The 17,360-nt window shown below is 45.8% G+C and overlaps 1 protein-coding gene across 2 annotated transcripts in view; it reads right to left on the reverse strand.

Moving 5' to 3' along the window:
* MDGA2 (MAM domain containing glycosylphosphatidylinositol anchor 2) overlaps window positions 1-17,360 on the reverse strand; it is a 203,449-nt gene that overhangs the window by 123,478 nt on the left and 62,611 nt on the right. Inside the window, exons 2-3 of one of the 2 annotated variants that reach the window (XM_063159579.1) lie at window positions 17,026-17,165; window positions 677-851 (exon numbers count right to left, since the gene is read on the reverse strand). In XM_063159579.1, coding sequence (XP_063015649.1) covers window positions 677-851; window positions 17,026-17,165 — 315 coding nt within the window. Of the gene's footprint in view, window positions 1-676; window positions 852-17,025; window positions 17,166-17,360 lie in introns of those variants that run through there. The other variant, XM_063159580.1, reaches the window with a different exon arrangement.

Here is a 17,360-nt window from a genome sequence, read left to right on the forward strand (position 1 = left end):
CATCACATTTTTCACTCCAATCCAAATCCATCACATTTTTCATTCCAATCCCAACCCTTCACATTTCCCTTGCAATCCCAATCCTTCACATTTTTCACCACAATCCCAACCTTCATATTTTCACTCCAATCCAAATCCCTCACGTTTTTTCCTGCCATCCCAATCCCTCACAGTTTTCCCTGCAATTCCAGTCTTTCACATCCCTCACCACAATCCAAAACATCCACGTTTCCCCTGCAATCCCAACCCTTCACATTTTTCACTACAATTCCAATCCTTCACATTTTTCACTCCAATCCCAATCCTTCTCATCCTTCACCACAATTCCAGTCCTTCACATTTTTCACTCCAATCCAATCCTTCATGTTTTCCTTGCAGTCCAAATCCATCACATTTTTCACCACAATCCCAATCCTTCACATTTTTTCCTGCCATCCCAATCCTTCACATTTCCCTTGCAATCCCAGTCCTTCACACCCCTCACCACAATCCCAAACTCTCACATTTTTCCCTGCAATCCCAACCCTCCACATTCTTCCGACCATAAAAACTCCACGAACCCACGGCATCCACCATTAAAACTGGGATTCCCGAGGAGCTGAATGTTTCTTGGGAACAACAGATATTTTAAGGCATTCCTAAAGGAGCAAAGGCAGAATTCCAAGGATTTACTCACAGTACACGTCCACTCGGATGGATTTGATGGCCGGGGAGCCCAGGCCGTTCTCAGCCTTGCAGTAGTAGCGGCCTCCCTGGTGTCTCTGGATGTTGGAAATCCTCAGGGTTTCGTTGAAGACACTGGAATCTTGGAATCTGTCAGAGGCACTTCCTGCTGTTTTGGTCCACCTGATCTGAGCAAGCACCAAAAATCAGGATTACCTTTTGGTCTGGAAAATGGGCACAGTCTTAAAGTCAGCACCAAAATCCAGAATTACTTCAGGTCTGGAAAATGGGCACAGTCTAAACCACAGCATTGAAATCCAGGATAACTTTAGGTCTTGAAAATGGGCACACTCTAAAACTCAGCTCCAAAACCTGGAATAACTTTAGGTCTGGAAAATGGGCAGAGTCTAAACCTCAGCACCAAAACCCAGGATTACCTTTAGGTCTGGAAAATGGGCAGAGTCTAAAATTCAGCACCAAACCACAAGATCTGTGTGAATGGTACCAGGATTTCACCTTGGATGATTCAAGGAAATTCCCAAGAAACTCAACAGTTCATGGAACAAACATTTCATCCAAGAGTCCCTGAGGAGCTGCATTTCATGGGATCATGAAATGGTTTGGGTTGGAGGAGTTTATAGATCTTGTTCCAGGCCCTGCCATGGCAGGGACACCTCCCACTATCCCAGGTTGCTCCAAGCCTTGAACATTCCCAGGGATTTCTGATCCATGGGATTTGGGGCTGCCTGTGCTGGATCTGGGAGGAGAAATGAATTAATATTTCCTTTTTTTACTTTTTTTCTGATGGTTTTCTTATTTTTGTAATCACAAAATCACAGAATGGTTTGGGTGGGAAGGGACCTTAAATCCAATCCAATTCCAACCCGGGAACGCCTTCCACCATGCCAGGGTGCTCCAAGCCCCCGCTCTCCAGGAGAGCTGGAGAGGAACTGGGGACAAGGGATGGAGGGACAGATCACAGGGAATGGATTTAAGCTGGAAAAGGGGAGATTTAGGTTGGATATTGGGAATTAGGAATTCCTGGCTGGGAGGGTGAGGGGCTGGGCTGGAATTCCCAGAGCAGCTGTGGCTGCCCCTGCATCCCTGGAAGTGTCCAAGGCCAGGCTGGACACTGGGGCACCCTGGGACAGTGGGAGGTGGAATGGGATAGGGGCTGCAATGGGATGAGATTTAAGGTCCCTTCCAACCCAAACCATTCCAGGATTCTGTGATTCCCTGATCAAAGGGAATGTTCTCCCACTTCCAGAGGATAAATTGCCTTCATGGGCCAACTCGTGCCCTTGGGATTGCACATCCCAACTCTTCCTTTTTCCCAGGGAAACACAATTTTTCCTGATCCAAGGAAAAGCCAGCAGTGACAGGAGCTGTGAACAGGCAGGACGTGAGCATCCAGATTCCGTGCCAAGGATCCCAAGGAAATTGCTCTTTTCCAGCTCGGTTGTTGTAACACATTGCAAAAAGGAGATTTCCTTTTATTTTCCAGCAGAGGAAAACGATGGAAAATTATGGAAAAAATCAGCAGCAAACCCACAAAGCTACAACTCCTATGGAAAAGTTTCAGGGTTTTATTCACTTTATTCCCAAAGATTCCAGAGTAATCCTGAAACTGGAATCTGGGGATCCCTCCGAAAATAAATAAAATCATTTAAATAAAATCAACTTAAAAATCCATTCCTTCATATTTGAATTCAGATTTTACACATAGACATCCAAACTCTGGAAAATCAGGCAGATATCCAAAATCCCAAAAAATTGGGATTCAGCTTTGGAATTGCAGAGGAAACTTTCTTACATTTCAAGGCTGAAAGTCCAAATATTACTGGAAAAAATAAAGGTATTTTAAGGAATTGCTAAATAATTTAAAAGGATTTTAGTGAGTGGATCCTGAGGAAAACAATATTTAATTCTTAGGTAAATCAGTAAAACTTCAGGTAAAAAATAGTTAAAAATAATAAAGTGATAAAATTCCTTTATCCTGCTCAGTTTGATCAGTCTTTTTTTAATGGAAGAGCAGGATTTAGGGAAGTACCCACAAATTCTTTCCCAAAAAACCTTGGAATAACCTGGCCAATGATTAATTGCAGCAATTAATCTTTGATTAATTTGGATTACTTTGATTCCAATGTTTTTCCTTATGACTTTCAGAAGTGTCCCTGCTTCCAAAAAATTAACACTTTAATCCTAAATAATCCATAAACATTTTTTCTATCAATATCCCACTGAAGAATGATGGATTTTCCATCCTGCGTGTCTGGAAAATGCCTTTTTCAGCATTAACTGGGAGCTGTGGTCAGGAATTTCACTGACGGTATTTTTGGGATTATTTGAATCTTCCTGGTGGAGAATTCTGGACTGACACGTACCTAAATTTCCCCAGGAATTTGAGGAAATTATCTGAACAGCTCCAAATTTTGGATATTTTTAAAAATTCTCCTTGTTTTTTTTATTTTATTCTGCAACTTTAATTAATATTTTTAAATTCACCTTCATACTAAAGATTAATAAATAATAAATAATTTAAGGGCAGAAATAAGCAGAAAAAGCTCCATTGGAATTGCTAATGATTCCTTTCTATGGAGGCTTTCCAATGCTACAATTCCATGTCACAGCCCTGGAATCACGAACACATCCTCATAACTTCAATGCCTGGGAATCCCCTGGAATTCTTTAAAGGCAAATAAATACAACACATTTTGTCATTTTGAGCTTCTAAACCAGCACAACATCAAGCCTGGGGATGAGAACTCCATAAAATCCAAATCCAGACTCTTATTTCCCTTGTGGACCTGTCTAAATACTATTTTTTTTTTTCCGGGGATAGAAGAAGTTGCTGTTGGTGCCATCCAGGTTCAGGAATTGATCAAATCCTCACATGTTTGGGGAAAAAAATATAAAAGCTGGGGTTTAATTAAACCCACAGGATTTAGGAGCTGTTCCATAGGAAAGAGCTGAAAACCAGGAAGGATGGGCACTGGGAGAGCTGGGAAAAGGGGAATTGGATCCAAGGGTGAGGCAATTCCAGGAATCCTGGGCAGGAGTTACCAAGCAGGAGCCAAAATACTAGGGAGACAGTATAACTGGGAAAGGGCCCTCTCTGAGAGGTAGATGATGAAGACGTAGAATACCAAGGAAAGGTCTGAAAGAAACCTCCAGAACTCATTAAAATAACAAAAATTACTTCAGGACAGTGAGGGATAAGCTCAGCAATGGCACAGTATCCCAGGAAAAATAAGGGAATAACCATCAACAGATTTAAAACATCCAGAGGGGAGCAGAAATCGATCATGGATCAATTTCCAATATAAAAGGCAAAGTTAAGGAAGTAACAAAATGGATCAGGAATCACTTCCTGTTTGCTCAGCCCCAAATGTTCATGTAAAACTTCTTCATCCCATTCTGTTCCATCAAATCAGAGCCAGCACTTCCAAAGGATATTTCTGGGAATGCTGGAAGTTTCAGGATGGACCCAGGGACTGGAAATCTCCTCTTCAGCACCAGGATCAGCTCCATTAAACCATTCCCAGGTTCAGCATTTCCACCACCCAACTGCCACCAATGCACCGCCCTCAGTGTCCAAAGGTGCAAATCCCAATTTTTCCCTAAAAATCATTGAGCATTCCAAGTTTTCCCAGGAATTTGTCTCTCTGAACAACCTCTTAGGTCCCAGTTTTCCCCAGGCTGTTACCCCAACCCAGAGGTGATGCCTTCACCCCCTTTGGGAATGGGATCTTTGGAGGATGGAGATCTTTGGAGCTGCTCACTCCCACCCCAAGCAGGACTGGGAAACCAGGAGCCTGCAGTTCCCGGTTCCCAGAGGGATTTGTTTCCCTCAAGAGTAAAAAGGCATCGAAATGTGTTTGTGTCATTAAATTTGAACACTGCAGTCTAAACAGAGAGGGGGAAAATGCCTAACACTGATTTTTTTCCACTTCAAATCCACTCCTCGGAGCAGAATCGTGGTTCAAAGTGACAAAGCCATAGTGAAACCCAGGCAGCTCAAATTGAGACTTTTTTTCCCTCTTAAAACAACAATTTCAGGTGTTGTTTCTGCTTTTCCTTCTCCCCATCTGCACTCATTTTATTCCCCCTGAAGGAGTAAAAAACAGGGAAGCAGCTTCACAGAGCGTTCCCAAAATGCTGTCAGGGATGACAACAACTCAATTGAGCTCCACACCAGGAAGTGTTATTTCTCTAACCCTTCAGCAATAAAAATCTAGACTCCATTACTTGTGACAATCATTAAGGGAGGAATTTTGGGGCTGACACAAAGATTTGGGGCTGGGAAGTGTCATAAATAAAGGAACACAATAAAAACTCCAAACAAACAAAAAGGTAAAACAAAACCAACCAAGCTCTTCTTCAAAAACCCACAATTGGTTTTCAGGAGGTTCCTGTCCCTCATAATTTCACAGAATCATGAAAGTTGGGAAAGTTCTCCAAGATCATGAAGTCAAACATGGCACTGCCAAGGCCAAAGTGCCCCATGTCCCCATATGCCACATCCACATGGATTTAAATCCTTCCAGGCTTGGGGACTCCACCCTGTACCTGTGCCAGGGCTGGACAACAAATTTAGGTAAGAAATTTTCCCAAATATCCAATCTAAACCTCACAGAATCCCTGAGATTGGAAAAGAGCTCCAAGATCAGAGTCCCAGCTGTGCCCAATGCCCACCTTGTCCCCTGCCCAGAGCTCTCAGTGCCACCTCCAGGGATGGGCACTGCAACCCTCCCTGGGCAGTGCCAAGGCCTGAGCCCCCTTTCCGTGGGGAAATTCCTGCTGTGCCCACCCTGAGCTGCCCCGGCCCAGCCTGAGGCCGTTCCCTCTGCTCCTGTCCCTGTTCCCTGGAGCAGAGCCCGACCCCCCGGCTGTGCCCTCCTGGCAGGAGCTGTGCAGAGCCACAAGGGCCCCTGAGCCTCCTTTGCTCCAGGTGAGCCCTGCCCAGCTCCTCAGGGATTCTGCAGCCCCTGCCCAGCTCCTCAGGGATTCTGCAGCCCCTGCCCAGCTCCTCAGGGATTCTGCAGCCCCTGCCCAGCTCCTCAGGGATTCTGCAGCCCCTGCCCAGCTCCTCAGGGATTCTGCAGCCCCTGCCCAGCTCCTCAGGGATTCTGCAGCCCCTGCCCAGCTCCTCAGGGATTCTGCAGCCCCTGCCCAGCCCCTCAGGGATTCTGCAGCCCCTGCCCAGCTCCTCAGGGATTCTGCAGCCCCTGCCCAGCTCCCTCAGGGATTCTGCAGCCCCTGCCCAGCTCCTCAGGGATTCTGCAGCCCCTGCCCAGCTCCTCAGGGATTCTGCAGCCCCTGCCCAGCTCCGTTCCCTTCCCTTCCCAGCTCCAGCCCCTCCATGTCCTTCCTGTCATGAATGATCCCAACTGACTGCAACATGTGAGGTGGGTCCTCACCAATGCCAAGCTCAGTCTCCAAAGTTTCACCCATCCCCGATTTTTTTCTCCATCAGGCCCACACAACCTTCCCACCCTCCTCCAAGGCAGGTTCCACAGGTTGGTTTTTGGGAAGACCCTTCTAGACCAGACTAAATCCAGCTCTGTGGAGCTCCCTCAGGCCGGGTTTAAGGGATCTGTTCCCATCGTCATGCTCTGGAACATCAGTGAGGTTATTAATTCTCTGCAGATCAAAATCACCCTGTTTGATTAAACCTGTTCCCATTTTTAAAATGCCATAAAAATAATCCAGAAAAATCCTGCTGTCCTTCAGACAGTGCCAACAGCAGAGAAAGAAACTCCAGGAAAATCCCTAAATATTGGGAGTTGATACATCCCAGGTTATGTTCACATCAGAGCTTGTTGGTATTGTCAGAATATCCTGGTGAGACTGAAAATGAACCCCAACCTCATGTCCAGGAAATTTTCTGAATTAAATCCCAAATCTCAATGATCCAAACCCTAAATTTGTCAGTAATGCAAACCCTAAATATCAATGAATCAAACCGTGAGTTTCCCAGTGATCCTAACAATAAATTTCAATGATCCAAACCCTAAATCTCCCAGGGATCCAAACCTTAAATGTCTCAGTGATCCAAACCCTAAATATCAATGATCCAAACCTTAAATTTCCCACAGATCCAAACCCTAAATCTCCCAGAGATCCAAACTCAAAATTGTTTAGAGATCCAAACTCTAAATCTCAAAGATCTAAACCTTAAATCTCTCAACAATCCAAACCCTAAATATCAATGATCCAAACCCTAAATCTCCCAGTGACCTAACCCTAAATCTCTCAGTGATCCAAACCTTAAATTTTCCAGTGATCCAAACCCTAAATCTCCCAGAGATCCAAACCTTAAATATCCCAGTGATGCAAACCCTAAACCTCAAAGATCCAAACATTCAATCTCCAAGTGATCTAAACTTAAATCTCCCAGTGATTCAAACCCTAAATCTCAAAGATCCAAGCCTTAAATCTCCCAGTGATCCAAGCCTTAAATCTCCCAGTGATTCAAACCCTAAATCTCCCAGTGATCCCAACCCTAAATTGCAAAGATCCAAAATTTCATCTCCCAGCGGCCTAACCGTAAATCTCCCAGAGATCCAAACCTTAAACTTTCCAGTGATCCAAACCCTAAATGTCCCAGTCATTCCAATCAGCTGTGCCATATTTTCCTCCCACAGGATCCCAATTCCTCCCAATGCTCTTCCTGATCCCAAAATGGGAGTGGGAGCCTGAGCTGCCACTGGGTTCAGCTGTGGCGACAAATAAAGGAGCTGACATTTGATTTTGCTGGAAAAGTGAGAGAACTGGGGAGGGGGAGCAGAGAAAAATGGGAAAAGGGTGGGAATCTCCATAAGAGGGATTTGGCAGCCCAGCTTGGCCAAGCAGGAGCAGCAGCTGCTGAGAACCAGTCACAGATCCTGCAAAAAACTCCCTGATTCCTTAAAAAATCAGATATTCCATATAAAAAATCCTTAGAAAATCAGGAATCAGAGTAACTGGCTGAACAAGGGTGATTTGTTTGGGATTTTTTCTAAAAAATCCCTTTTTCCTTTCAAATGATGAGGTCTTGGTGGTCACAAAGTATTAAAAATGTGATGATACAAAATTCCAGGATCTAAACACATTCCAAAAAGGAGATTATTCCTTGGTGGCAATATATATTCCATCCTTACCTCCTTATCCCAGTCATTGGATGCAAATTTTTCATCAGGCAATTCCAAAATATCAGCCTGAGCATGTCCTACCTGCACACTCCAGGTGTTGGAGACAGGACAAGGAATATGTGGAATCAGTCAAGATGGAAATTCCAAAGATTTTGACTCAATGATTCCATGGTTTTTGCTCTGTGAGCAGCGATTTTCCCTTTTTTCCTGAGGCTAAACTGGCAAAGCCTCCTCCAGGCAGGAAAACACCTCAAACAATGTTAAAAAACACTGGAAAAGGATCAAATCTCTCCTTCCCCAAACCTGACACGGCTTAAAAAGATCCCAGCAATTCCTTTGTTCTGGGAAATGGAATTGGAAAGGTGTTGGCAACCCACTGGGTGAGATTCCAGCTCATTTCCAATTCCAGGAGAAGAAAAACTCTGCAAACTCCAGTAATCCCAAATAGCATCATTCATGTCTTGTGGAGCACTCCTGGCACACCTTCCAACAACTCCCACCAGTGCCAAGGAACGGAATCTGGGAACGCTTCCCACATTTCAGGAGAATTGCAAGGAGATGGAAAGGAAAAAAAAATTAAAAAGGCCTGGATCAGCTTGCAGCTAGGAATAAAACCAGGACTAAGGGCTGGGATTAAAGGTTTGGAAAGGCAGGGTTAAGGGAGTCAGCACAATGGGAAGCAACAATGGGAATTTCCAAAGGGAAGGGAAGAGAGCTAAAAATCAGGGAATGTTTAAAACTGGGTAAAACAGCACTGCGAAAAGGAGAGAAGTCACTAAACCATAACTGCCTGAGGGACAGGAGGGACAGGAGCCAGGGAATGGCTCCCAGAGGGCAGGGATGGATGGGAGATTGGGAATTGGGAATTCCTGGCTGGGCTGGAATTGCCAGAGCAGCTGTGGCTGCCCCTGGATCCCTGGCAGTGCCCAAGGCCAGGCTGGGCACTGGGGCACCCTGGGACAGTGGGAGGTGTCCCTGCCATGGCAGGGGTAGCATTGGGGGGAATTTGAGGTTCTTCCAGCTCAAACCATTCCAAGACTCCACAACAGCTGATTGCTCTTCCCAACAACACCATTCCAACCCAAATCATCCCAGGATTCCATAGCACTTAAAGGCTTTTCCCAGTTTCACTATTCCAGCCCATCCATTCATGAAATGGCATTGTTAGGAACCCAACCCATCCATTCCATGATTCCACTGCCTTTAAAGGCTCTTCCCAGCTACATCATTCCAACCTGAGCCATTCCAAGGCACTTCCCAACTACTCCACTTCAATCCAAATCATTTCAATTCCCTCCATGGGGATGGCTCCTGGACTTTCCAGACTTCAAGGATTTTTTTTCTCTTTTACTTAATTCATCTTCCTTTGGTTCTGGTGCAAATTCCCTGGATTTCTTTTCCACAGCACTCCACAGCTGATGGATCTTTCCAACAACCATTCCAACCCAAAACATTCCAAGATTCCATGACACTTAAAGGCTTTTCCCAGTTTCACCATTCCACCCCATCTATTCATGGAATGGCGTCGTTGGGAACCCAACCCATCCATTCCATGGATTCTCCTGCACTTAAAGGCTTTTCTCAATTTCACCATTCATGCCCATCCGTTCATGGAATAGTGTTGTTGGGAACCCAATCCATCCATTCCATGATACCACTGCCTTTAAAGGAATATTCCCAACCACGCCATTCCAACCTAAATCATTCCAAGATTCCATAGCACTTAAAGGCTCTTCCCAGCTACACCGTTCCAATTCCCTACATGGGGATGGCTCCTGGACTTTCCAGACTTCAAGGATTTTTTCTCTTTTACTTAATTCATCTTCCTTTGGTTCTGGTGCAGATTCCCTGGGTTTCCACTCCACAGCAGATGGATCTTTCCAACAACACCATTCCAACCCAAATCATCCCAGGATTCCATAGCACATAAAGGCTTTTCCCAGTTTCACCATTCCAGCCCATCCATTCATGGAACTGTGTTGTTGGGAACCCAACCCATCCATTCCATGATTCTACAGCACTCTAAGACTCTTCCCAGCTGCACCATTCCAACCTGAACCATTCCAAGATTCCATAGCCCTCAAAGACTCTTCCCAACTACACCGTTCCATGATTCCTGAACAGCTGAAGGCTTTTCCAACACCATCATTCCAACCCAAACCGTCCCATGATTCTGTAGAAGTTAAAGGCTCCTCCCACTACACCATTCCAGGATTCCTCAAAGGTTGAAGGCTTTTCCCAACACCACCATTCCAACCCAAACCATTCCAATTCCACACATGGGAATGTCCCCTGGATTTCCCAAACTTGCAGGATTATTTCTCTTTTGTTGTAATTCCACTTTCTTTGGCCATGGCGCAAATCCCCTGGATTTTGCCAGCGCTTTCTCCTTAACGATGTATTTACCTCATTAGCATAATTGTCTGCAATTATGTAATTAGCGTTCATATGTGTAATCATTGGAACATGTAATTAGCCCTAATTACACCATTAAAGCCTGCGAGTCAGAAATATCTTTATCATTTTGATTGACAGGCATATGGGAAGGGGGGGAAGGAAAAAAATCCCACTCGTTATTTTTATCTCCTTGAATCACGAAATCTGCAGGAGGATCCAGGATTCAACCCAGAATGGCACTGGAATTATTTTAAAATCTGGTAATATTGATCAAAATTATGTTGAGGTTATTCCACTGGAAGAGGAGGAGAAAAACTACTTGAAAATAAGAAAAAATCGGACAAGTGCAGCAAAGTTTTTATGGAAAAAGAAATTAGGATTTATTTTGAAATACTTGGAATTTTTCATGTCTAATATCCTAATATGAAAACTCAAGAAAGAGTCTCCACATGCAGCAGAACTTTTCTGTAAAAAAAATTAAGAATTATCAAAAATAAGGAGAAAAATTCAGGAAAGAGGCACCAAGATTTCTCTGTAAAAAGAAATTAAGAATTCTCTGGAAATATTTGATTTTTAATTCTAATATCACTGGATTTGAGGAAGAAATATAATACAGGAAAAGAGAAAACAGAACAGCAGTGAGATTTTTCTGTGAAGAAATCAGGAACTATCTCAAATTACTTAATTTTTATTTCTAATATAACTGGATTTGAGGAAGAAAAATAATACAGAAAAAGAGAAAACCCCTACAGAAATTGTTCTATGGAGATGCTGTTGCATCCTAGAAAAGGATTTTAAAATTCCTTGGATTTTTATCCCCTCTGGGAAAACCAGATTTATTTGAAAACTCAATATTTAGGTTCAGTTTGTTTTATTTAACATCTGTGCTGGGGGCCTGTAGGACAGCACTAGAACAAACATCTGGCATGGAATAATTTAATTGGGACAGCAAAAATTAGGATTTAAAAAATTATTTTTAAATAGTATCAATTTACTTTTAAATATTACTTTTAAATATTGACCCAAATTAAATATTTGAATTTATTTCAACTTCTGCTCTTCTAGTTCAAGGTTCTTGGGTTTTTAGAAGTTTATTTTAAACAGCCAAAACAAAATTAAAAATCAAGTGGCTGAGCTGCCCAAAACCTTGAGAGGAGTAAAGGGGAAGCCTTTAAAAGAGGTATTTGGGAATAAATCTTAGTTGGGAATATAAATATTTCAGGATAAAGACTTTCCAGCCTGATGAATTCCACTGCAGCATCCAAGTGTTCAGGTGAAGGGCAGCAAAATCCACCTGGAGATTTCCAAACCATTCCCTGCTGCCAGAGGAGGGAGGAGAGCTCAATGCAGGAGAAAATGTTATCCATGGAAACGTCAGCATGGAGATTAAAACATCCCAGAATGATCCTGAGAGGTCGTTCCCCCATCCCAGCAGGAAAATCCAAATTTGTCCCAATTCTCCCCACCAGACACCTCAGCTGGGGGAGGCTTTGGGAGCAGAATTTCTTCCCCTCAAATATAAAAGCAACAAACTCCAGAGCTTTAGGAGTTTGTGGGATCACAGAATCCTGGAATGGTTTAGGGGGGGAGGGATTTTAAGGATCATCACACCCCTGCCATGGCAGGGACACCTCCCACTGTCCCAGGGTGCCCCAGTGCCCAGCCTGGCCTTGGGCACTGCCAGGGATCCAGGGGCAGCCACAGCTGCTCTGGCAATCCCAGCCCAGCCAGCAATTCCCAATTCCCAGTCTCCCACCCATCCCTGCCCTCTGGCACTGGGAGCCATTCCCTGGCTCCTGTCCCTCCATCCCTTGTCCCCAGTCCCTCTGCAGCTCTCCTGGAGCCCCTTCAGGCCCTGCCAGGGGCTCTGAGCTCTGCCTGGAGCCTTCTCCTCTCCAGGGAACATTCCCAGCTCTCCCAGCCTGGATCCAGGGCAGCTCCAGCATTTGGAGCAGCTCTGTGGATTCCTCTGGATCACTCCAGCAGCTCCATGTCCTGCTCTGTCCCCAGATCTGGGGCAGCCCTGCAGGTGGGATTTCATGGCCAACATTCCTTCCACAGCAACGGGAAGGATTCCTGATAATCCTCCAGAAAAAGCCTCCCGAGCGTTTCCTTGGGAGATCTCCCTCCAGAGCCACCAGCACCGCCTGATATGCATCAGCTGCTGGTTTCCCTGGTTACCAAATTATCCATGCACTCATCAAACCCATTCCTTCCCAGGCACACCTCCCAGCTCCAGCCTTTATTCCAGAGCCACCCCCATCCCTGTGCCAGGAGACAGGAATGGTTTTCCATGTGCCCATGGAAAAGCAGCTCCCGGTGCTTTATCCCAGAGCTGCTGCTCCAGCCTTTCCTGCTCCAGCCGTGAGCAGGAACACGGAAATACAAGCTGACAGCACAGAGGGAAAACAAAACGCTGCAGAGCTTTGGGAGGGGAGAAAACAGATGGAAAATAGGCAGAGGACAAGTGTCCATATTTCAGGAAAAGTGGAATTTTTTCCTGTTTCCCCTAAAATAATACAAGTCCTGCTCTGTGGGCACTGGGAATTCTCCATGTGGGATTTCTGGCACATTTAAGCTGCCCAAATGTCAAAATGAAACTGCTCTGGTGCCACTCCTCAACTCTGATGTCATTCCCAGCTCCATGAGATTCTCTCCAGGCTCATCCCAATGATTGCTGAGGCTGTAACAAGTCTGGGCTGGATATTCCCAACCCAAACTTCCCTTCCCTGCTGCTGTTTTTTTCCTGGATTGAACCTCTTTGGATTGAACCTCTTTTTATCTGGATTTGACCTCTTTCCCTCAGCACTTCCAAGCCTTTTTCAGGAACCTGCAAACACATTCCTTGTGGAGAGACAAGCAGCCACCTGGAAACAGGAAAAGTGGTAGGAACTGCTCAAATTATTCAGAATAAAACAGGAGTTTTAACTGGAGAATTAACAGCAGTTAATTCCTTTTATCAGCTTGCGAACCATTGGAATCATGGAATGGTTTGGGATGCAAGGGACATAAAAGATGAGCTCAGAGGCACCAGCGGCTCATTCCCAAAGATCCTGGTGCAGCTCCAGGAGTCCCTCACTCCGTGCTGTGGATGCTGTGATTCCTGCCCTGGATTTTTGGCACAATTCCTGCTCCTCCCTCCTGGCAGACAGAGCAGGGCAGGCTCGGAGCCCTGCAGAGCTCTGCAGAGGTGTGAATTCAGGTGCTGTGCTCGGGGGAGAAAAACATCAAATAAACTCCTTGGAGCAGCACAAACGTCATGTGAAGCCTCACCACAGATTGCTCTTCATGCCAGAGCAGGATGGAAACATTTTTCCTTGCTAAACGGGAGTCAAACATTCAGGAAAGGGTTTTCTCCAGCATAAAATCCAGGCTAATTTAGTCATGAGTCAGGCTGGGTTTTGTCAGGTGCTCAGTGAACATTTGTAAAGTCTTCCCGTGAACTGAGGAGTGTCAGATGGAATCAGCATCAATTTTCCTAACAAGGCTCCAATTACTGCTCCAAGGAGCTGCAGAGTGGGGTGGGAAAACAGCTGCTCCCGTGTGAGGGACCCCCATCCCCCTCTTCCCTGGGCTGCATCAGCTCTTGATAAGGATTCTTATCAATTAAAACCAAAAACGTGGCACCCGCTTTGCCCCAAAGGATCCTTTTATGTCTGACTCAAAGCTGATCAAAGAGAACAGAATGTGGGGGTTTTTGTTCGGGGTTTTTTGGGAATGCTGCCTTTTCTGGCCTAATGGATGCAGTTCCAGGGAGTGGCAATTTTCCCTTTCCTGGCATTAATAAGGAAAAGGCAGGATCCTGTTCTGCAGTGTCAGAGGAGGCTCCACTAATCACAGGGAGTAATTAGGGGGATGCATTTGAAATAATTAAGGGGTTTTTATTTTTTTAGTGCCACAGTTACCTGGGTCTGTCCATGGGTAGAGATCAGTGCTTCCCGAGGAGTTTATGAGTGACAGGATAATGGGGAATGGCTATAAACTGACAGGAAATATTGGGAAGGAATTCCTGGCTGAGAAGGAGGTGAAGGGCTGTGATGGAATTGCCAGAGCAGCTGTGGCTGCCCCTGGATCCCTGGAAATGTCCAAGGCCAGGTTGGAGCAGCCTGGGACAGTGGGAGGTGTCTCTGTCCATGTCAGGGCGTGGCACTGGATGGGATTTAAGTTCCTTCCCATCCAAACCATTCCATGACTCCATGAATTCCATATAAATATAATATATATATAATATATATAATTATATAATGTGTATAATGTATAAAAATATAATATATATAATACATATAAATATGGAATATATATATATATATATATATATATGGAATCATATCTATAAATATGAGCTTCAAGGCTCCTTCCAATCCAACCATTCCTTGCTTTTTGTCACTTGGGTTACCCCCTTTGGCCACCCCAATTCCCAGCAGGCAGGATGTGTTTTTCCAGGCTCACACCCCTCTGGAGCAGCATTTCCCTGCCTCTGCCCCGGGTTCACAATCCCAGGAAACCACAGGATCTCCTGGCAGCTCCAAGGGGAACAGCTCCTGCTGCCTCAGTGGCATCAGCGCAGCACCCAACTCCTACAAGTGGGAAGAAAACACAACCAAACAGAGGCAGGGAGAAATTCCAGGGCTCCTAAAAGCAGATCCTCCCCTGCTTTGCTTCCCGGGAAAGCCACGGATCCATCACGTTCTTCACACCCCAGCAGCACCGTGAGCACTCCTGGATTTCTCCGGGAGAAAGGGATGTGCTCCGATGGCCCTGCCTGGAAGAAGGGTGGCAGGAGGATGTGAGGAGGAGGTGGGATCTCGTTAAGATGTGTTGCAACCTCCAAACAGGAAAAAAAAAAAAATCCCGGAGTGTGCGGCTTCCAGATGGTCGGAATGACGTGTGGCACTGGCAGCTGCTCCTTCGTGAGCCTCGGGAACGAGAGTGGGGAGGCAGCACCTGGGAGAGTTGGGGACATGGTGGGAGGGCCAGAGGTCACCCTGCAGCCCTGGGAGGGACTGGGGGAGCACTTGGACACCGTCCCCTGTCGGCTCTGCACCTTTTGCTGCTTGGAATGTGCCATTCCCACCAGGATAATGTGACAGAATGTGCCCTTCCCGCCGGGATAATGTCACCCGAGGTGGGACAGCACTTGGGGGTGAACCACTGGAAAAATCACAGCCAGGGGAAAGCAAAGCCCGAGGAGGGGGAGGTTGGATTGACAAACAAGGCCTTTATAAACTCCTGGAGTCACTGAGACTGGAAAAGCCATCCAAGATTGAATCCCAGCATTCCCAAGGCCACCACTGACCAATGTCTCCAAGTGCCTCATCCACAGGGATTTTAAATCCCTTCAGGGAGGGTGACTCCACCACTGCCTCAGGGCAATCTTTTCCATTAAATTTTTCCTTATCTCAAATATAAACCTTCCCTGAAAAAACTCGAGGCCAGTTCCTCTTGTTACTTGGGAAAAAAGCCTGGAAAAAAAGCTGGGACACACCCTCCTGTCAGGAATTTCCTGTTCATCCTTCACTGGAAAACCAGGAATTCAAAATTCCAGTTGATCTCTGCTCATCGGATGCCTCTTCCTCTGCTCCCCATGATCCAAATGTCATTCCGCACTTTGGAAAGTCTCAGGTTTTGTTTCCAATGACTGGAGGACCTGCCCAGCATGGGTGAGAATTCCCAAGGAAAACCAGGAAAAAACACATTCCTCAAGGCTGGGCAGGAGATTGTCACCAGCGGGGATAAAATGTCACCTCTTAGCTACTCAGTCCAGGAAATCCCTTATTCCTGTCCAGGGGTAAGTGGCCTTTGGATATCCTGGCACATCCCTCTGGAGATGGAGAGCAGGGACAGCCCAACTCCAGGATCCTGGATAAAATCTGGGAAAAGAACAGGTCTCCTCAGGGTGATCCTGCTCCAAACTTGGCAGGATTTTATCCAAAAATCAAACCAACCTCTCCAGACAGCCACAATTTATGGAAAAAAGGGCTGCATTCACCTCACCTGAGCGGGGATAAAGTGCTTTAAAAATTCCAGCCAGGAAAACTATTTCTATGGCAACTAATGGTGCATTCCAAAGCTGGGTGTGAGAAGGTGGGAAATCAGGAATAACAAATATTAATCACATGGAACATCTCAAAATCACTCCATGGATAACAAGCAGACATTCAAGGATGTGTTGGGGTGCTCAAAGTCTTGTACCTAATTAGGAGTGAGGTGAATTTTTGGGATTAACAGAGTGATTATTTTTAATTCTCCTTCTTTCTGATAATTCTCATATCCTTTTATTATTCCTCCCAAAAACCTCACTGATGCTGAGAAGACTCCATGAAAATTTAGAGGAGAAATTCCAGAAAATTTCCAGCAATTGGAAAGCGCAACCACCACTCTGAACACAGGAATTTCCCTGCCTGGAAATAACCCCAGGGGAAAATTTTGGTGGGAAAGGCAGCAAAGAGAGCTGTAAAAATGGGAAGATTTGATAAATCTGAAGATCTGTGTTCAAAGGGAGGTCCCCCAGAGTGGCATCACTGCAAGGATGACTTGGAGCAGATCAGAGACATCCCTGAGTCATCAGACCCAAAAGAATGACATCCGTTGATCCCGAAGTTAAAAGAACAAATGTTGGAAACACAAAAAAGGCACAAATGTGTGCTTTGGTAAAGCAGGAAGGAGTGACAGGAGAGAAAAGGAAAAAAATAGAATATCCACCCAACATCCAGGATGGATCCCCCACCTGGATCCCAGTGGATCTTGCCCACCGCGCAGACTCTGAGGGTGAACCCGGCTTGTGGAGGGTCTGGGGGTGTGGAGGGGACAGGTGTGGTGGGCAGGGACTCACCTGTGGCCGGGGGTGGCCTGTGACCAGGCAGGTGAGCTCCAGGGTCTCTCCCTCGCGGATGGTGTAGACGCGCTCGGAGTAGCGCTCCTCCTCGATGTTGCAGGCCAGGCCCGAGTGCACGATCCGCACCGTGGGGGGGGCTGCAAGGCCAGCAGAGAAACGGGATCAGAAACACATGGATCATCAAATTATGGGATGTTCCAGCTTGGAAGAATCCCACAAGGATCACATCCAACTCTTAAGGGAATCAAACGCGACCTTGGCATTCTCAACTCCAAGATCCAGTGAACTGAGCCATCTCAGACCACTGGGCCTGGCCATGAGCTGGGGGGCTG

The sequence above is a fragment of the Melospiza melodia genome, chromosome 6 (assembly GCF_035770615.1).
Source record: "Melospiza melodia melodia isolate bMelMel2 chromosome 6, bMelMel2.pri, whole genome shotgun sequence".
NCBI lineage: Eukaryota > Metazoa > Chordata > Aves > Passeriformes > Passerellidae > Melospiza > Melospiza melodia.